Source organism: Uloborus diversus, chromosome 10 (genome assembly GCF_026930045.1).
Source record: "Uloborus diversus isolate 005 chromosome 10, Udiv.v.3.1, whole genome shotgun sequence".
NCBI classification, from domain to species: Eukaryota; Metazoa; Arthropoda; class Arachnida; order Araneae; family Uloboridae; genus Uloborus; species Uloborus diversus.
The window spans coordinates 16455639-16477778 of NC_072740.1; the positions used below are offsets into that span (position 1 = coordinate 16455639).

The 22140-nt window shown below is 33.1% G+C and overlaps 1 protein-coding gene across 1 annotated transcript; it reads left to right on the forward strand.

Annotated features, from left to right (window-relative positions):
* The first annotated feature begins 5761 nt into the window (after positions 1-5761).
* LOC129231580 (nucleolin-like) lies at positions 5762-19423 on the forward strand. The gene is made up of 4 exons (XM_054865938.1): positions 5762-5894; positions 11376-11444; positions 12701-12791; positions 18995-19423. The coding sequence occupies exons 1-4, from the start codon at positions 5786-5788 to the stop codon at positions 19290-19292; spliced, it is 567 nt and encodes a 188-aa protein (XP_054721913.1). The 5' UTR covers positions 5762-5785; the 3' UTR covers positions 19293-19423.
* Positions 19424-22140: the final 2717 nt, after the last annotated feature.

The following is a 22140-nucleotide window of genomic DNA, read 5'->3' on the forward strand; positions in this document are numbered from 1 at the left end:
TTCATATAGCCAAAAAGGCAAGAGTGTTGCCAAAGAGCATTTTCCTGCCATGAAATCAACATGAAATCATCTGTAGAGAGGACACTCTACAGATGACAGAGCATTCAAAAACTCCTAATCCCTAATTTTAGAGCTTCAATTTCAGAAAACTGTCTGTCCCCTAACCATAGATAGTGTACAATAGGGTTTTTAAGTCTTTAATCTCGAAAATTTATGAGTGACGTACCCCTTAATCTCTTCTTCCCCTCACATTACCACAGCTAGTCTAAAACTGCATTTTTAGCACTACAACTTTGAAAACTTATCAGAGAAGAGCCCCCTAAACCATCCCCTCTCCCTAAAACAACAGTAAACTATCTACCATTGGGTTTTTAAGTTTCAAAAGTCAAAAATTACCGGGAAGGGGCTACCGAACCTTTTCTCCCAGGAGCTTCACCTATGATTGTCTCAAACTGTGTTTTTAAAAGTGCACTTTCAAACATTTTCCAGAAGAGAAACCTCCGAACCCCCTCCCCCCATCTCAGTGAATATTTTACTACTGATAAGGGTCATTTTGCACTCATCTAGTAATGACTCCATCCCAAACCAGAAAGTTGAATCCACTCTCTCTCCATTTATTCAAATGCTTGAAGAAAAAAAATAAGGTGTCGCAAAACTTGTGTCTCTTAACTTTTTTCTCAAGGGCCACATTGTAAGTTTTGGAAGGGCGAGACGGGTCAACAAGCCAACAATATGTCAGTTCAAATGGTAGTTACTAGCGTTACTCCCCCCCCCCTCGGTGAATTTGACTGGAAATTAAAAATTCTAAAATGTTATGCTTAACCAGATTCGAAAGCGTGAAATTAAATTTTTTTTTTTTTTGGGGGGGGGGATTTGCACCATTAAGCTTGGGAGGGATGGGCACCCCTGGAGACCACAAGAAAACATGATCTATCCAAAAATGCGGTATAACCAAAGTTGTAAGAAATAATGATTCATTGAATGTTCCAAAAATTGAAGTTCATCATGAAATTAGAGCAACTTTCTTGAAAAAAAAACAATGAAAAATAATTAACGTATATACAAGAAAATGTAAATATAGTTTGATTGTTTTTTTGATGAAATAAGAATCAAAAGTTGCAACATAAACTGAACAAATTCAGATTGGGAAAACATACCAATTTTTATTCATTAGTTACAAAAAAAGATTTTTAGTGATCTCAAACATAATTTTTTACTTATAATTTTTGGTTGATGATGAAAAACTCTAATGTAGCTGAATGTTCTATATAACAAGGTGGGATTTCTGTATTACTTAAACAGCTCTAATACCATCAACAGTTGCAACAATGCCTTCAACTTTATAACCATGTAGGACCTTTGAATTATTCATAATTGTTTCTTGACATAAACATCTTTACTTGAAAAATGTGTGCTCATGTTTTCAAATTTCTGAAATCAATTTTAACTGTTTGTCTAGGGTAGGTGAGTTGATGGTACAAGCTTTTTAATCAATGCCAAAATGAATATTAGTTAATGAAGTTACCAAATTTATTCTAAGGCTAAGTTTACACTAGCGTAAACATGCTGAAAAAATACTTTTAAAGCTTGCCAAACTTTGAAAACAATCCAGGTTTTCACAGCTTTCCTTGATTTAACCTGTTTTAAATTTCTTGTGCAAACTACAGGAAGTAATGCATTTAAGATATCTTTTCACTTCAATTTCAACCTATGTTTCCATTTTACCCACCCTCTAATCAATGCTAAGTAGTTTTTCGGCCCATACACATGTGCATATGTACTGATGAATGTGTAGGCATCCGCAAATATCCATTTTGACAAAAACTCAGTTGATTATCATAAGTTTCTTCTTGACGTCTGCATGTATGTTTGTATATATGTACATCGCATAGCTCAAAAACAGTATGCTGTAGATTATTGAAATTTCAGCTGCAGAGACTGTGTAGGGTCTTATTGTGCACCTCCTTTTGCCAACTTGGCGATTCATCCCTAAGTTGGATATAAAAATGAGAAGCTAAATTCTCTGTTCACTCAATATAAGGATATGCAACTCAATACAAATAAAATGTTAGAGTTTACTCAATTTCGATGATACAGAAAAAGAATACTATTTTTGTGATCTGTGAAGCATTCTAATGATATTGGGGTTTCAATCTAACTTTGTCAATGTTTCACCTCCCCACACTTAACTCATTGTCTTAAAGTAATTAGCATATTATAATCACAATTTCAAGAACAAATCTTTATTTTTTAGATTAATTTGGAGTATGGCTTGAAAATTATTTCTTCACATTTTTAATTTAGTTGCTGAAATTGTATATGTTAAATCAAAATAAACTTTTCTTTTTCCCCATCCTATTATCTGCTTCTGTGACAAATTATAGGAAGATTTTTTTTTTTTTGTCTTCAGACTTTAAAATTCCTTTGTTTTTATATTATGTTAATTTTTGGTTTTGAAATTTAGTCATTACTTTCTTTTTTTGCATTTCAAAGTTATTTGTTATAAATGTCATCTGAGATTTTTTACATGAATAATGAAATCATTTGAAATTGAGTTATCTTGTGTCCATGATATAAATATTTAAAAAAATTTTAATAGTAAATGTTGTATTCATTCATTAAAACATTAGTAGGGGAAAGTGGGGTAAAACCGGGACCCTAAGGTTTGCAGGCTTCCAGAAATCAGTTTTTAAGATAAAGGAACAAAATTTTGCACTACTTATCTATTAATATATCTACAGTTTCAAAACCATAAGTGGTTTTGTTTTTTAATTTTTATTAATTTTTTTGTAAAAAAAAGTCATTTTACCTGGTTTTGCCCCACTAGTGGGGCAAAACCGGGTAGACATGTTATTGCTATGGGAAAATAAATTTTTAAAGTTTTCACAAAATTCTAGTTTTATTTAGTGACGTATTTAACTATTGTCATAACATACAAGAATAAGTATAAAAGGACACGTATTGATGAGTTTACAGTAAATTTAATTTTCCTTACCTTTAATTTTTTGCTGTAATATAAGGCCTATTGACACCAGTCGCAAGTAAAATAGTTATCTTCCTCTTCGGCCCCAGAGCAGCTTTCATGGGCCCAACGACGACATTGGAAGCATTGGATCCATTCCTCACCACCCTTGGAGTCCGAATAAAGCTCATTGCAGTAAATGCAGTCAGTATTGTCATCCTCTTCACTGGACTCATCCCTCATTTGCTTCTTCGGTTTTTCTTTTTTTGGACGCTTTATTTTCTGCCTGTTCCTTTTTGGCATCTTTATAATGTTGCCTTTTCTTTAATTTGTTTATCTTCCCTTCATATTTTTTTCTTCCGTCCATCTCTGGTCTTCTTTCTATCATTTTTCTTTTTCTTTTCTTCTAATGTTGCCTGAAGATATAGCTTGTATGGGGAGCCCGTCAAAACGAGTTTTTCCTTTTCTCTTGTCCTCCTTCGGCTACGTCTTTCTCTCAGTGTATGGGGGTAGTACCCAGTTTTGCCCCTTGGTTAGTACCTGGCTTTGCCCTGCACTTACAGCTTTCATAAAAAATGCCTTCATATGACTATACAGAATGCTACAGACAATTACTTAGAATGATAATGAAGGTAATTAAATGTTGTACAAAGAGAGCTACATACCATTACTGTTGCAGAAACAGGAAAGTAGTATAATCGGTCTAATTTTGTTCAAAAATTTTTAGCAAAAACCATTCAAACAGAATTTTCTTCACAGGACTGAAAGAAGCGAGCCTATTGCATTCTAATTTAATAGCCGCTGCTTTTTCATCAAGGTGGAAGGTAGTTCCTTTCTTATCCCTTCGATTGCAGCGCTTACAGGGGTTGGGAGGGAGTACCTGGTTTGCTCCTGACTTCCCGGTTTTACCCACTTTCCCCTACTTGATTAGAAATAGCTCCTTATCAATAGATGGCAAAAGGTTTTAATTTGTTTTACATATACAACCCAAATTCAAAATAATAGAATATCAGAACTGTTTGAACAAAACTTGTCCCTGGAAAAATGAATGCATTCAAATTATAAAGACTTAAACTCGTTATTCATGACTGGGTAAATCAATTTAAACAACTTTTCAGATATTGCTTTAACGATTTATGGATTATTAACACATTGGAATAATAGATAGATTTTGTTCTATAGATCAAAAAATTAGAATAATTTATTCATTCAATGTGAATTTTAAAAAGTAGCGAAAATATTTGCATGCCTGTTACCCTATAGTTAGTCACAAGTATGGAGTTTGGTGCCCAGATGATTTTATGCTCTTTTAAAAGTCTTTCATTTCTCAAAATGGGTCGTCAAGGTAATAAATAGGAAAAAACAAAGTTACATATTGTATCATTTCTTAAAGTTAAAAAAAAAAAAAAAAACCCGTCCAACTCAATTCAAATGAACGTTTTACAATCTATGGTATGTAAGATTTCAAAGGAATATAGAACGACTGATCAACTAAAAAGTAACCAAAGTAAACGAGGTAGAAAATTATTGTAACACCTGGCAGAGATGATCCAAATTAAAGTAAATTGTTGAAAATAATCGTTGAAAAATGTTTCTTAGGCCCATAAGTGTTGGACAGAATGTATAGTTATCTTATCCACGCTAACTACACTTAAAAGGTTGCATAAACTGCAGTTTTAATTGCGGATCTACGAAGTAATACCAAAGATAAATATGAAGCAGAAACGTGCTAGACTCTCCTGGAACAACTAGGCAGCAAGGTTGGAAAAGTATTATATTCAGTAATGAATCTATTTTCGAAATATTCGTGAACAAAAAAGGTGTTCGGGTGGGACGTTTGAAATGAAAAGCGTATGAGAAATCTTGTATAAGACGTTCTCTCCACTTTGACACATCCTTCTTGGTTTGTGGGTGCATGAGGGTTGCTGGAATTGGGAAGTTGCCTATATCTTAAAATAAAACAGTGCATGACTTCCGCTGTTTATCAATAATGCTGCAGGATACTTCATCTGAGGCGCAGCAGTTACATTTAGTGACACATTTTATTTTTCAGCAAGATTCTACTTTGTGTCACATCTCTAAATCGACTCGTAGATTTTAAACAGAAAGAAGAATTTCGGTAATAAACTAATCAAGCAACTCGACCAATCTCAATACGATCAAGAATTTGTGGTACCGTCAAATCTAAAGAAAGCAGTTCAAGACCTGGTGCCCGCCAACAAAATTGAGCTTGTTGCCGCATTGAAGAGGGTATGGAAATAGTGTCAGTAACGATTAATGAAAACAGGTAGTAGAATCCGTGTGAGAGAAAGGATTAAAGCATTGAATGCAGCAAAAAATGACTCATTCTAGTATTGATATTGTTTCTTTTGAAAGTGTTTTTTCCCCCTTTAATTTGAATATTCTAATTTTTTGACTCAATGTAAATCTTCATCACTATAAACTTTTGGATTATTCTGTCTAAGATTATTTTTAATTGAGTACATTTGAAATGAAATGTAAAAAAGGTGGCACGTTTGTTTAAATACCTACCTAATTCGCACTTACATTTGGTTAGAATAATTTTTTTTTCCAAAAAGTGGGAAATATTCTATTATTTTGAACTTGGGTTGTATATATATATCATTTAGTTAGGCATGTATCTTTAAGAATGACTGTTTTCTTCAAAGTCTTATGCTGAGTGGTTACTGGGAGCAAAGTATATGATTTAAATTTCCTATAATGTTTCCTTGTTGATAATTTAACATACTTTTTTTTTCAAGTGTAAGTACTCATTTAAAAATTATGATTTTATAAAAATTAGTTAGCAAATATAGTGCATAAATGTTAAATTTTTTCTTTTTCAAGACTTCGATTGGAAATCGGAGAGCTTTGATAAAAGCTGCTGCATTTAACAGGACAATTACCCAAGCTAGGAGATATGCTTCAAAAGGTAAAATTTTAAAGATTAATTTTCATGTTAAGTATATTTCATGAGAACTTTTGACAGGAATTGTATCATTTGGTTGATTGATTTTTATGGATATGTCTAGTACTCATTGCTAATATTATTTGATCAATAGAATTAATTTACCTTTCGCCCATCAGATACTGCTTGGATATCAGTTCTTCTTTCATTTAACAATAATAATAAAGGAATATGCTTACTTTTGCTTTTTAAAAGAGTTAACATTATATGGGGTTCCTTGATGAAATGCATTGTTTTGTTATTCAATTTTCTTCATTTTCTTGAATATTGGACAGTAGAGCTACCACAACTTTGGGTGTGCTGTGGTGTGGGTTTCAGAATGTCCCAAAGTGTTTGACAAAATGCTGAGCACTTTAAGCAACAGAAGAAGAGAGAAATATATAATTGAAAATTTTTTTTATTTTTTCTAAAAGCCCTACAGAATTTAAAATTTTGTGTTTAAGATTTAAAACCTTTTCTCTCTCTTGTGTTTTTTAGCTACCAATGGGAATTTGTTAAGGATAAGGTGATTAATTCTAGAGATACCTAAATTAATTGACTGATTAAAATATTAAAATAGTAAAATTGAATGTCTATTTTACCCATAACTTCTTTAACCTCTGACCAAGTGACTTCCTTAGAAGGTCACATTTAGTTACAGTTGGACCCTGATTTAATGAAATCACTGGGACCGAAATTTTTATATGTTAACTCGGGATTATTCGTAATATTGGGGGGTGAAATTTTTAAAAAGAAATTAAAAATGCCTCAGTGGCAACTCATAAGTATGCAAGAGACATATGTTCCACTGTAAAAGTCTTTTGACATATGTCTCAAGTAAACAAACTACTTCACCTTTTCCATCCGTTTTTACAGTTCTGTGACATCCAATAACCAATAAGTTGAGAAAGTTCATATTGCACTTTTTCGCAAAGCCTATAATACCTTGCGAAATTTCTTTTGCACTTTCACCAGCTGTTAGCGATCTATATCTTAAATAGTAGTAAAATAATCTTAGGAATAATAAAAGCAGTTGAATGCCATTTATCAACCAGGAGAAACAATTGGAACCCCAGATTAGAAAATTAACATCTTGTATAATTATTTTTATTTGAGTGTGTGCATTTTTTAAAATTGGTGAACAGTCGCATAAAATTGATTGAATTTACAATGTATATTCCAAGTAACATAACATTTCAGTATTAGTACTTATTTCAAAACTACTTTTTTAACTATTGTTTTTTTTTTGTTTTTTTTTTTTTCATTTTCTCCATGTTTGTCTTAAAGAGGCACAGCTAAGTATTCTAGGAAATGTATACATCTTTGAGTGTTACAACTGATTCACTGACCGATACTTCTACTGTTTGCTGGAACTAGTTTCAAATTAATTTATTTTTTGCAACTCTTGTTTATTTTTTAAAAAGCATATTTTTGCCCTTTTTTTTTTCAATTTTTCAAGGGTCAAATAGGGCCAGCTAAATATTAAGCAAGTTTAGCGAAATTTTTTGAGGGAGATAACAGACCCATATAGCAACTTTTCCACACTACCCAAAAACAGATATCCAAAAAAAGTTTTTAGGTCTACCCTAATGTACAGTCGGACCCCGATTTAACAAACCGCTATTTAACGAATTTCGCCACTTAGCAAATTTTTCTTTTCCTCCAACTAAAATGAAGGCAAAACCCCGTATTTACCGAACATTAAACCCTGAATTAACGAATTATTTCAACAGCCGAAATTTTTTTTTTGTTAAGTGGAGTTAAGAAGTATTGGATTGTTTTCCAAATGTTATATCCGTATTGTCTGAAGCAGAAAAAGACTTTTCTTGGAATCGGCAATTTTTAATGGGCGATGGGCAACCAACAAATAGTGATTCAGCTGCAGAAAGCGATAATGAAACTCCCATTACAGTCGTCCCTTGCTACTTCGCGCTTCGACTTTCGCGGCTTCACTACATCGCGGGTTTTTTTTATCCATTTTTGAAAAAAATTTTTTTATATTTTTAATATAGTAATTAACTTTTTTAAAGCTCTTGTGTAAACTTTTTACTACAAAAAAAATAACAAAGTATGTCTTTTAAGTAAAGTGAGCTCTTTTGAGGGGCTGTAGTTGTACTAGTTGAGGGAGTGGAGGTATAAAATCTTCGAAAAAAGTGAAAGAAATCACTATCTGATTTTAACCGTTAAGCACTAACGGAAAAGTATAAATCACTGTATTATTGCTAGGGGATAAATACATCTGTAATGTAGATGGTGTTCAACAATGTACTAGCTTTTAAAGTTCTATACGTAATCCCTTTAATGAAGATGAATGTTGAGGAAAAACGGGGGTACATACGGTCACTAACTGGCTATTAATTCATCATCAAACAGGTTGAGCTTTTTTCATAGATTAGTAGTAGTGTGTAAGAACTACAAGTGTGTGTGTAGTTTATTTCCCAATAATTAACAAAGTTGATATTTTTTTTAGTTTAGTGTTATTTTGTGCAATATATTGAATACTACAAACTTAATGGTGGCTAAGGGTGCTGTTATGTCTAGGATGCTCTATCTTGAAAACCTATTTAAATAGTCGTAAGTTTTATTTGTTCTAATAAGGAAAATATTCGGTTTATAAATAAAGAAATCCTACTTCGCGGAAATTCAGTTATTGCGGTAGAGTCTGGAACGAATTAACCGCAATAAACGAGGGTTGACTGTAAAACTGTTACTTTTTTAAATGCTTTACACACCCTGCAAGCTAAAAACATATCTCATGCAGCAGGCTACAAATGACAGAGTATTTTCTTCTTTCCATTAAGTCGAAAGATAACTATTTTGAGTCAAGTATTAAGGAAATTGTTAAACATCTATTGCTCAGTAGTTTAAAATTTCAAATTAACTAGTGTGTAATAAGTCGTGGAATGCTGAATAAAAAGTGTATACTTTCTAATTATGAGGATTTTTGCGCAGTTGCTTTATGGGTATTTTTGAGCAGTTGCTTTATGGGTATTTTGGAGCAGTTGCTGTATAGGTATTTTTTGAGCAGTTGCTCTGTGAGTATTTTTGAGCAGTAGGGTTTTAGATAAGGAAGCACTTCGGCGACAGAACAACTGTAAAAATGGATGGAAAGGTGAAGTAGTTCGTTTACTTGAGACATACGTCAAAAGACTTTTACAGCCTAACATATGTCTCCTGCATACTTATGAGTTGCCACTGAGCTGTCATACAGCTCCTCAGAGATTGAAAAAAATCCAGTGGTCAAATTTGGTAGAATTGACTGCAGTCTTCTGGCTTTAGATATGGAAGATATACAAAATTTAAGTACTGAACTACAGTTTTTGTATCCAATCTGTCCTGCCGTAAAAGACGGTAGTTGCCCTTCTAGCGTGAATGACAGAAGCCCAGGCAAACTCAGTCATGCATGATGGCTGACAACTGCAAACCCTTTGTTACGCTTGTATATAGGCATTCCGAGTCCGTCAGAAAATCTTACACTGCATGTAAGGTGTGTAATTCTAGTTTTTTTTTATTCTCCAATGTGGTTTGAAATAAAAATTAATCCGATCTGCCAGTATGGTACCCAACATTTTTGGAAAATGATTTCTCTTGAATGGCAGTTTCCAGGCAAAGCTAAGCAGATAATTTTCAAAGTTTTCTCAAACAATGCATATTTCGCTCATCCCGAACAGCTACTGTTGACAATGACAATGTTGTTTGACTCTAGAAAATACATTCGGAAATTGGCAGTTAGGCACATTCTCTACTTAAGAAATACAAAGACAAAGAGCTTGGATAATGTACAAATTTTTAAGCTTCTTAAACTCAATTTTGAAGCCATTGATTATGCTGATTTAATTGATTGGGCAAACTGTGTTGCAAGAGAGACACCTCTTACAATGCATCTAAAATACCAAGACTTGAAAGAAATGTGCAAAAAATAGCCAACAGAATTAACTTTCGAGAAATTTCCCTGTCACACTCAGGCTGTGAATCGTTGTCTGAGACTAATAACGGAAGCTGCAATAAGAGTTTGAGGTGAAACTGCACTAGATGGATATGTTCGTGCCAAACTTCAAGCTAGGTAGCAAGCAAGTAGAACTTCCATCATTTGACAGCAAGAGACAATGTTATTCGAAAAGATAATATTCATTATGCATGAGGTGTTATAAATCAAATTTGTAGATGTTTTTCAAAATTTTATTCTCTCTAATATGTAATGCTAGAAAATGTATGATACTATTGCGTGATAATAATTGCTATGATTAATAGTGCTATTTAATTAATCAGTCTATGGATAAATTTTGAAAAATAATTTTCATATTGGTTTTTGAAGAAATCTAATATTTTTTTTCTCCAATTTTTGATGTCAGAAAGGTGCGGTTAAATATTCATTAAAATTAATAAAACATTTTATGGGCTCAAACTGGACCATTATGTAATTTTTTCGTTGCATTCTAGCAAAATATTTGGAATTTATTTTTTTTAAAAAATTTTGAGCAAAATCCATTTTTCTCTTTTTTGGTTTTTCAGTGTAAAATAGGGCTTGTTAGATATTTTTTAATATCTAAGAAATTTTTTGTGAGGGCTAATTAGCTCACTATGTAACTTTTGTGCACTATCCAAAAATGGATTTCGAAAAATGAAATGGACGAATGGAACGAAATAGACTTCAAATTCCGCTTATAATTTTCCTGAAAAAAGTATAGAATAGCCTTTTATCCATAACTAGCAGTACCCGCACGTTGTTGCTTGTGCTAAGAATTTAAAGGAAGTCCGTTGAATTAAAAAAATCCACTTCTCAGTTCTAAAATATAAGACTCTATCCTAAGTTTTCTTGACTAAAATATAATTTTATGTTGATGTGTTTGTTTGTAACTATTTATTATTGCTGAAACAAATACCTAATAGATACTTAGCATCAAGTATGTTTCATTAAAAATTCTTTCATGCACAATTTTATGAGGATTGAATTTCAAAATTAAATTTTTTGTTCAGCTTGTGTACCTTCACTGGTTTTCATGGGTAGCCACTGCTAGTTAGAGTTAGTTGCTAATTATTTAAAAAATAGATTAATAATCCTTTTTTTTTTTTTTGTTATTCATTGCTAAAATATAAATTTCCTTTTTTCTTTCTTAGTAAATTTTTCTTAGTGGATATGCAAACTTCAACTTAGATTTTTTTTCTGTATTTCATTTGAAAGATTTTTTTCTTTTTTCAAATTAATCAGCAATTATCTTAATTTTTTCTCTGCATCATGGTTTTTAAAAGTTCATGTTATGAATTATAAAATGATAATTTGACAAGTACAAAAAAAAAATTAGCTTTAAAGTTTTTGTTTTTAAAGAAGTACGAACATGTGTCAAATTTAAGCTGTCTTAAACTTTCCATGCTTGAAAAAAAATAGTGGATGTCAATTGATTGTAAAACTTAATTGCAATGTTTTGTTTTCATGCTAATCTATTTTGATCAATGTAATATTTTTAGGGAAGCCATATAAACCAGGACGACCAAAAACTGTGGCGGAACTAGAAAAAATGATGGCGCCTGATGAACGTAACTATCATTTAAAAATTTCCCATGTATTAATTGTTGTACCTTTTAGTTGGGATTTGAAGGTTCTGGGTAAGGAGTATGATTGAGCTCCAGAAGCAATTTTTTGGTTATGATAAGACATGAGAAAAAGCACATAGATTGGGGAGCCTAAATTTATTACTGCCTATGGTGGTATGATTCTTTAAATACTGCATTAAAATGGTACTAATTTAGGAATTTTTTAAAAAAGATTACTTCCTATGTTTTTTTAATACCTTTTCACAATTTTTATGTACAAATAACTTCTAGAAAGTTTTTGTTCATTTTTTTTTTCATGATTTAATTTTACAGTGAACAGACTTGGACATAACCAAAATAAAGTGGAAAAAAAGTTAAATTTGAACGAAAAATGAATTAGTTTTATATTGTTTTGCATTTTTTTCACATGTACTGATGTGTCATGGGTGAAAAAAATCTCATGTTTTTCGACTGCCTGAGGTTTTCATGTCTGTACGAGATATGTGTAACCTTTCTACTTCATTTTCAACATTTTAGGTTTACAAGTATCATTCTAACAAAAATAAAGTACGAAAAATAATTTTGTTTTATTTTATACATTTTTATTGCATAAAAATTTAGTTTTGACAATTTTTGTCGGATGTTTAAAAGATGTATTTCTTAAATTTTCGCTGCTTGCTGGGGCTTGCTTGTTGACTTTTCATAAAATTTAAATTTTTTAAAAATTTCAATGTAAAAATTATTGAAAATGAAAAATTAGATGCACATGTTGTACATACACCTATTTTTATATAATTTTCTTAAATAAAAAAATACACACTTTTATGACCGTTTTCTTGAAAATTATTCGATCGTTAAGGGGTTAAAAAAAACTCAAAGAGAGAAGAAATAAATCAAAACCATTTTGAAATCAATATTTTAAAATCTATCCAGCTGTAACGTAGAAGTAACATGGGATAATTGCTTAAAACAATAGCTTTACAGTGACAAAGAACTCTAAATTGCCAATGATGCAATAAATCCCATGATTACTAAAGTTGAATTTAAGGAAATTGAAGATTTAAACAAGAAAAACAGAAAATCATTTCTCTTGATTCTTGTTAGGAATAACTGCAGTATTCAATCCTCAAATGCTCCTTTGAAGATTGATTATTGAAAAAAAATCCTCTCCCACACACACATATCCCTGTATTTCTTTATAGGTTGCAAGATTTTAGTTGATATTGACTGATTAAGAAGATTTTTTATCACATTTTCAGCTCCAAGAAAGCGTGGGCAGAAAAGAGAGAGACTGTTCAAAATGAAGTATCGTTTCCTTGAAGCGCCAATTCCTTATACGCCAGTAGCGAAGTAGGTAACATAATGGCATAGTTTATGTAAATGTCACTCTTTTAGATATATTGTAATTCTGACGTTGGCTTATAATATTTTGCTTGTATAAACTTTTATCATTCCAGCTTAGATAAATCAAAGAGCTTTTGAAAATTTACTCCATATAAGTTAGCAAACTAGTTACATATTTTATCAGTTTATTATTTATTCTTTTAACCCTTTCAGGACATCAGCCAGCACAAGATAAGAATCCCTCAGGATGGGAGCTGATTCACTTAGCCTGCTTAGAGGGCAGGGCATTTTATTTCACTAAGCCTAATACACAATTCCGTAAAGTATGCATTACATAATGATGGATGAAATTTATTCTTTATGTAGAAATGAAACGATTTTTAAATATGTAATTAACAATATTACAGTGTCAATCGTAACATAAAAATTGAATTGAAATACCACTGTGTGGCAAAAAAATACCTTCAAAATTCTTCTCATCATAATTCTTGCTAATTCACATGTAAACTGATCCCCTGAATCCAAATATGATCACTGTTTCCCCCCCCCCCCTACTTGTCCCATTTTAATTGCGTCCCCCAATTTATTTTCAGATTTCAACAGTTTCATAGCCATTATTTTTATTTGGAGAGGATGGGAGCACTATATGAGCCGTGCTGTAGTAATTCACAAATACTCAGGGCTTGATTTAGAAATTTCAGGACTGTAAGCACAACAAACCTGTAGCAAACCCTTGACTTGCAGAACCAAAGAACATTCTCAATCACACATCTTTTTGTCTTTTGTTATCTCTCCCCAAAAAGGTTTTCAAATGCCCCCAAATGATCCTTAGAAAGGAAGTACTGAAGCTATTTCATTTCTGACTCAATGTATTTGTAATTTGAAGCTTATATAAATAAACAATTACAAAACATTTAAACATCTTGAAATATTGTAAATCATCAGAAACAAAGTAAATGTCTTAAGCAGTAATAATGAGCTCCGTACTAACATGGAATGACATCTGAGTGATCTCGTTCTACTCTAGATGTCACTCCAGATAATTTTTTCACTCTATGGGGGAGAATTTTCCGCTGAACTCATACATCTTGTTAATAAAGAGTCGGCAAAATTTATTGTGCAAAACAAAGGAAAACATTCATTCTGTGAAAAAAAAAAGTTTTTTGGGGGCCCTCCAAACACGGGCCCAAAACCTGTGCTTCACAGACTTACACTTAAATCTAGCCCTGCAAATACTTCTTCATTATCAATCAGGACTGTTGAATTCATTGAGGAAAGAGGATGTGCGTGATCCTTTCGAGTCAGTTTGATGTTTGTAAATGTCAAGTGTTCCATTTTTTGCCATGAGGGTGTGTGTTTGAAATTCTATAATTTTGAATTGATTGAATGAATTGTAAAAAAGTAGCATATCAAATTAAAGAAAATTTAAAGTTCTACAACTTTATCTTTGACAATTTTTATGAATACTGATCCTGGGAGGCACTAGAAGCAACTGTTTGACCAAAAGAGAGAATTTCTCCGAAAATCATTGATTTTTCATAACATATACCCTGAAAATTATTGCAAATTTGACAAATATATATAGAAACAGTTCTCTAGAAACTTTATTTAGCTTGAATTTTTATTTTGAACGCATTTTTTTCCACCATTTTTGATATATTCAAAAATCCCAAAATTTGCTTCCCTCCTCCCTCTAACCTTTAGCTCACCCTCCAGGGTCGGGGACTTTCAGTATGTTTACTTACTATGAAGAAGTATGAAGTGAAAAAGGGGGGGCGCTTGAAAACAGCGCGAGCACCGAGACCACAGGTCTATTGTACTATCCCCTCTTAGACTACTAAAGGAGCCCAGTAACAGAAATAAATCTCAGCAGTTGCCTAACCGAAATTCTAGGCAGTTCCCAGGGATCTACATAGTGGTATCCCAAGTGCTCAAACCTTTGTGCAGAGTAGAAGTCACATTCACACAGCACATGAGTTGAGCTTTCATCAGCCATATGACATCCTCTACACGAAGGGTTGTCGATAACACCCATCAGATTAAGGTGCCTATTGAGAGAGCAGTGTCCAGTTAGTAACCCAACAGACTTCATGATCTCATTCCTGTTCAAGTTAAGCAGTTCCTTAGACCTGAGCCAGGGAGGCTGCTGGTTCAGAGTCTTGGCCTGTCTTTGAGACTCAGACTGAAGCCACAGGCCATAAGATTCATCCAAAAGATGGTTCTTTGCAGTGGTCCTTACTGCATTGTAGGGCAGGCAGAGGACAGGCTCGAGTCCCATAAACGGTACATTGGAGCCCTGTTTAGCTAACTGATCTGCCAATTCGTTACCTAAAATGTCACGGTGACCAGGAGCCCAGTAAAGGAAGACCCTATTACTGCCAGCTAGTCTTACCAGTGCATTATGGCACTCCCAAACTGTTTTGGTAGTAAAACAGTTATGATTGAGAGCTTTCAACACAGCTTGGCTATCAGAGAATATTCTGATAACCTTCCCGCTTAGGCCTCGATCTAGGCAGTTGTTTACACAAGCCAATATGGCTAAAGTTTCTGCCTAGTAGACAGTAGCTATCTTCCCTAAAGAGAAGCACAGATTAGTGTTATTGCTGCTGCAATATGCACCAGAACCAGTTCCAGACGCAGTCTTGGACCCATCTGTAAACCAGATTTCCTGTGCATTGCCAGTGATATCCTGTACATCCTTCCATTGCTCTCTGGACGGAAACACAATGTTATAATTGGCATTAAAGCTGAATTGTTTTAACATCCAGTCAGAAGGCATCATAAAGTAAGGATGCTTACTAGTCTTTGCACACAGTTTATCGTACAGAGACAGGTAACGAGGGGACTTCCAGAGACCCATGAGCTTGAGGCGGTATGCACACAGAATCACCTCCATTTCTACTTGCTTATGCAACGGAAGAAGGCCAAGAAGGAGATCAAGGCTATATGGGAAGGAGTAGTTCTCATGGCACTAGTGATAGTAATAGTAGCCATCCTTTGTACATTGGGGAGGCAACCCTCAGCCATAATGGTACAGGTTTTACCCCACCAGGCAATTGCCCCATATGTAACCGTAGGTACAATTACTCTAGTATAAACCCAGTGTGCGATTTTCGGAGGAAAAGCCCCAATTAATACCAATTGCTCGTCTACAAGACCAAAAGATTCTCTTGGCCTTATCGGTAATTTGCTTAAGGTGAGAATTCCATGTCAAAGTTTTGTCAAAGATCATACCCAGGTACTTGACCTCAGTAGAGTAGGCAAGAGGTGAACCAAAGAACTTGATTATCTTCAAGTCTTCGAGACGTTTACGAGTGAAGGAAACCAAATAAGTCTTATTCGGATTGACCGTAAGACCTGCCTCCAAACACCACTTTTCAATTTCCTTAAGGGCAGACCCCATGAGATTTGTAACAGTTTCATGGAACCTACCCCTAATAACAAGGGTTATGTCGTCCGCATAGCCAATGCAGTGCAGACCTTTGCGATGAATTCTGTCCAGAAGTTCATCAACCACCAGGCACCAAAGCAAAGGGGAGAGAACGCCCCCTTGTGAGCAGCCACTGCAGTTACCCACCATCATAGTTCTGCCCAGCATGCAAGCTTTTGCCATACGGGTTGTTAGCAGACTATTAACCCAGGTACATATCATGGGATCAATTACCTTGTGTGCGAGAGAATCGTTAATAGTCTCAGTAGGGACCTTATCAAAAGCTCCCCCAATGTCAAGGAAAGCAGCGAGAGCTACTTCTTGTCCATTGACTGCATTATCCAGAGCTGTTATCAGCTCATAAAGTGCAGTCTCAGTGGACCTTCCAGGCTGATAAGCATGCTGGCACTTAGAAAGAGGGTTGGTTTTCAAAACACAATCCCTGATGTGCCTATGTTTACGTACTAACTACTCCTAACAATATTCTGAAGTCAAAAATTATCTCATATTCCATGCACGCTACTATGTGTTCATTGACTGGACTAATATGAAACAATGCTATTCACTATTTGTTTGACTGATCCGAAGCTTGGAGAAGACTCGTGGCTCCGCTTAAAGTTTGCAAATTTAAATCAGGAGATGGCTACATAAGAGCAACGTTAAAATCCAGATCAATTATGCCAGAGTTTTCAAGAAAAAAAACTGATTAATTACATTCAACAAGTCACACTTAAAACAATAAGACTTGTGTGCTGGATGGTAGAAATTTTGCATAAGCTTCTATTATCTGAAAATGGCTAATTACTGTAAAGAATGGGACTTCTGCATGGTTAGAAGGTACCTTTGAAATCAAGAAATAAATTGTTTTTGTTTAATATAGTGCTTTTTAAAAGGGTTTTCCCAAAATTTCCAAAAAAAACTTTTTTTTAAATCTCAAAAAAAAAAAAAAAAAAAGCCAAAATTCTCCCCTTTTTATGGTTTTTTAAGCTTGTTCTTGAATTAGAAAGTATTATTCGATTTCAACATTTCTTTTTAATTTCTCAAGGCTTCAGACAAAACATTTTTAAAAAATGCATTGAAAAAAAAACAATTTTCCATTTTTCCGAATTTTCAGGCTCTTTGGGCGATTGGAAGATATTATCCGATTTCAAAAATTATTTTTTTGTTTTCTAAGTCTTCACCAATCGCAACTTTTCCGTGCTATAGCAACTCGCAAAAATATTTTTCGTTTTTTCCGCTCCATCTTAATATAAACTACATAATAAAAGAATTAGTTTGAAATATTCACCTATTTTGAATTTCTTGTGAAATAAGAGACTAATGTATCTGTAACTTTTGTTACTTTAGCTGCATGTTCCAACAAAAATTGAAACTTATCACTTGCAGTATATCACAAAAAGTACTAGGACACTTTTAAATCTTCACATTTTTATGGATTTCTCGAGAAATAAGAGACTAATTGCTCTAACTTTTGTCACACAAAAGCTATGCTCTACTGTCATTTTCCAATAAAAATAAAACCACCCATACATTTAGGGAGGAAGTGATCATCTTTCATCGTAAATAGCTGGGATTAAGCTATAAATTTCATAAATTAGTTGACTTACTATGTAAAGTTAATTTTTATATTTATGAAAGTATCTCTTATACCCACGAAGATATAACCATTCATTTCAAAAATTTATAATCAAATTCCATTTCAATATCTTTAAGATTTAAAAAGATATCAGCAATCTAATGTGCTGAATTTCAATAATTCTTGGATAAACAACAAATCGTTAGCAATTTGCAACACTTGCCAGCTATCTTTCAGTATGATTCATGATGAAAACAGATTATATATGAGTGACCCCTCACAATTTGTTGCCTATTCAAGAATTATAGAATTTTGTCTGATTAGATCGCTGATATCTTTTTTAATTTTTAAGATGTTGAAAATGGAATTTTACACGGGCAGTCTAAAATTACTTGTTTTAAATGTTCATATTTCATCAAGTTTTCACAATTTTGGTTTAAAATTTTAGTTTAATTCTTCTCTTGCATGCTGTCAACTTTTCTGAACGTTTGTTAAGGTTTGAAAAAATACTCTGTGTTTTGAGCAAAAAACCTGCAAGCAAAATCGTTATTTTTAACAGAAATGCTTATATAGTAGTGTTGTCAAAATTTGCCTTTGAAACTTATAAAAAAAATTGTTTATTACTCTTTTTGCATAGTTTTATAAAAAATACAATCTTTTTTACCTCATATGAAAGGAAAAAAATAGTGATACAATGTTTTTTTTTTAAACTGTGATGTCCCTAGTTTCATGGACATGCCCAGCTTTAAACACTAAGTCATGCTTGAAAATGCTCGGCCAGGAAATGTGGAACAAGGTTACTTTTTGTGGAGCTGCGGAGTATCGCTATTTTTGCGGAGTAGTTGGCAACCCTGCAGTGTATGACCCCATGAAGTATAAGCATTTTTTTCGAAAATACCATTTTTGGTTCATAATATGCAGACTTTTTTGTCAAACCTTACCAATCTTTCAGTTAACTTGACAACATACAAGAGAAATATAATGTTAAAATTTAAATGAAATATTGAAAATTTGATAAAAAATGAACATTTAATGCAAATGATTTTTCACTGCATGCGTGAAGGATGGCTATTTGTAACATAAAAATTTTTTTTATTCAATTAGATGTGGCAACTCATAAAACAATTCCAATTGAATATCATAAAAGAAAAATATTGGCAACCTAATGAGCGTTTTTTTCCCCTTTCTTTTCTTGAATCTTAGGCAATCCTCTTCACCTGGTAAAAAATCAGCATCACCTGGTAAAACATCAGCAAAGAAACGCTCAACAAAAGCAAAGAAGAATAAGGAAACCAGCGACACCGAAGAGAAGAATAAAGAAACCAGCGACACCGAAGAGAAGAATACAGAAACCAGCGACAACGAAGAGAAGAATAAAGAAACAAGCAACACCGAAGAGAAGAATAAAGAAACAAGCGACACCAAAGAGAAGAATAAAAAAACCAGCAACACCAAAGAGAAGAATAAAGAAACCAGCAACACCAAAAAGAAGAATAAATAAACCAGCGACACCGAAGAGGAGTCGCCAAAAAATTGAAGAAAGGAAAAAGATGAAAACTTGAGCTGTGTATGTCAATAATTGTTTTATGTATTTTGTAAAGCAGAATTTGATAAATGAATTTTTTTGGTAAACATTGTTTTCTCACTTAGTATTTTCAACTCAATAAGTATTGTAAGAGATTAGTGTACGAACAAAAAAGTGACATTCGAATAAAATCGTGTGAATGTGGTGCAAAGTGAAATATATATTCTACTTGAAATAGATATTCTCTCTCTAATAATTAAAAATAGTAAAAAAAGAATAGAAAAATTTCTCACATTATGAAGTGAAATTTTATGCATAAAAAAGCTGAGTGAAGAAAATTCTATACCACAACCTTGATCCTCTTATTTTTTATTGTGATGTCCAAACTTCTTGTATCATACTGTTAAACTATATTAACGTTATATTATATCCTTATTGGTATTTAATGCAAGTTTTTTCATATTTTCATGAAAATTGGGAATAATAATAAAAAAATCATTTAGTCAGGTATTTTCATACAGTTTTAACGGAATGATAAAGTCAACTCGCTGGGTGCAAAATTATTAGCTGTCGTAACTACAAATGTTTAACTAATTTCATTGTACAATTTTTGTGAATGACATGAGTAGCAAAAGCTTTTTGCTTAACCATCCAAGTTTTAATGAAACAGAACAATTTCCTTTTTCAGACTTTTCTATAACAATAATATTTATTGAAAGTCGGCCAGGGCAATTTAGTATCATTCTCGTCCATAACATTTACAATAGCTCCCATATTTAATGAATATTGGAACAATAATCCCATTGAAACTTAAAACGTTCATCCACAGGACATTCATTCTCGACTGCTAGAAAACACATACATACTACTAAATTGGCAGTTATTGCTCATTATGTTTTTTCTAAGACATGCTATATTCAATGAATATTTGTGAAATATGAAAATTACAATGCAAAATAAACTAATGGCGTCAAACACATAGTACGTACGACGTCAAAATGATAGGTTTGAGGTCATCTCGTATTTGTTGAGTCCTATTTTTCATTGCATCCGCTGATGTACTACTTGTGTATTATTTTCCGCAGTCAGATTCATTTGAACCTTGTTTTTATTTTTACTTTATTTAACAGTAGTTGCCAGAAATCGCTACAAACTACAATTTTTTGTAGTGCACTACTCACTACTGTTACTTTTTTTTTTTTTAAAGTAGTGCACTACACTACAGACTATTAAAAAATGTAGCTACTACTGTAGCGTGCTATTTTCGACCACTGATTTAAGTTTGCATGTAGGATTAATGGTTGTGAAAATAGAGGTTTTGCATATTAAACAAGGACGCACTGTATAAGTAAACCAAAGGTGGCCATAGTTGAATTTTGATAATTTTTCCTTATTTTCTGGTTAAGTGTATTGTGCTGAATTCTTTACGTTGGATTTTACTCTAATCTGTTACATATATGAAGTGCAAATCTTTTTGTAAGATGAAATTTAACTATTTTTATTATACAATTTCAAATTCGTAGCTTGTGGGCCTTCAATGCAGCGTAGTGTTCCACGGGTGACTCAGTTGTGGAAACCATTTGCAAAATATGAAAAACATTACCAGCCAACAATTTTTACTAGTACTAGTGGAGCAATACAATATTGAACTGAAAGAAAATATTTAATTGTAAGGGAATTAAAAAATATATAACAAAGATTTTTTCGACTCAACACTGTCATGCCTTTAATTCTGGGTTTGTTTTTAAATTATTGATATAGGGGTACAATTTGTACATTAAAAAATATGAAATAGTGGAGCACCGAAAATTACTTTATTGCATTAGTTTACATATTTTTTTCGTAAAGGTGGCCACTTTGGGAACATGCTTGTATTGGTCACCATTTGCACGGCGTGCACCTATTTATCTGTTACCTTTATTGAAGTTAAAGTGAATCAAAGTAGTGTATGTGATTAATGATAAAGACATAATCTTTCAGAATACTATCTAAATGCTTTTACTTGGTTTCAAATTTATGAGAATTGAAATACATTCTTACCTACAAATTAGAACTATTCCACTTCAAAAGTTAAATCCTTGCATAGAATGGTAAGCAATCAAGGTAATCCCTTCTAAGTCAGCCATTTGCACTGCAGATATATTTCTGCAAGGCAATATCGCCGTTTTAGGATAAAAAAAGTAAATTAATTCTATTTTTTGGCTGTGGCCTACCTTACCAGGAAACTACCATGGATGCATAAATTACACTGGTGTGCAAAAATTAAGGACAAAGTCGAAAAATTAGCATATCAGCTGAACGAAGAGGCAGAGCAGACAGAAAGACCAATCAGGAGATTAAGTAAGGTGATGTACGGTAGCACATGCACAGATATGCAGGCAGACGTAATGGGGGAGTGTCTGAGCAGTATAAAGCATGTTGTCGGTGTAAGATCAGTAGTTCTGGCAAAGAGATTACATGCCGTATAGCAGTTAAAATCACACCGAGTTGCTGCCTCAGCAAGAAATGGCGAATAATCAATCTGTTAGACGACATCTGGATGCTTTTACCCAAAGTCGAATCATTCGGAAGTTGGAGGAAGGCCGCAGTGTGACAAGTGTGGCTGCAGAGTTCGGAATTGTTGTTGGATATAATTTGAGGTTAATGGCCTACAGCTAAGCTGAAAATTAGGCAACTCATTTCCAACTAAAAATTTGAGGTAGTGGTCTGCCCGAAGAAAATAAAACATGAATCATTCTTTACACTGAAAAACATTTATTTAACATATATTGAGAAAATGATTACAACACAATGATTTGTTCTCCGAAGAAAAATTAAAAAAAGA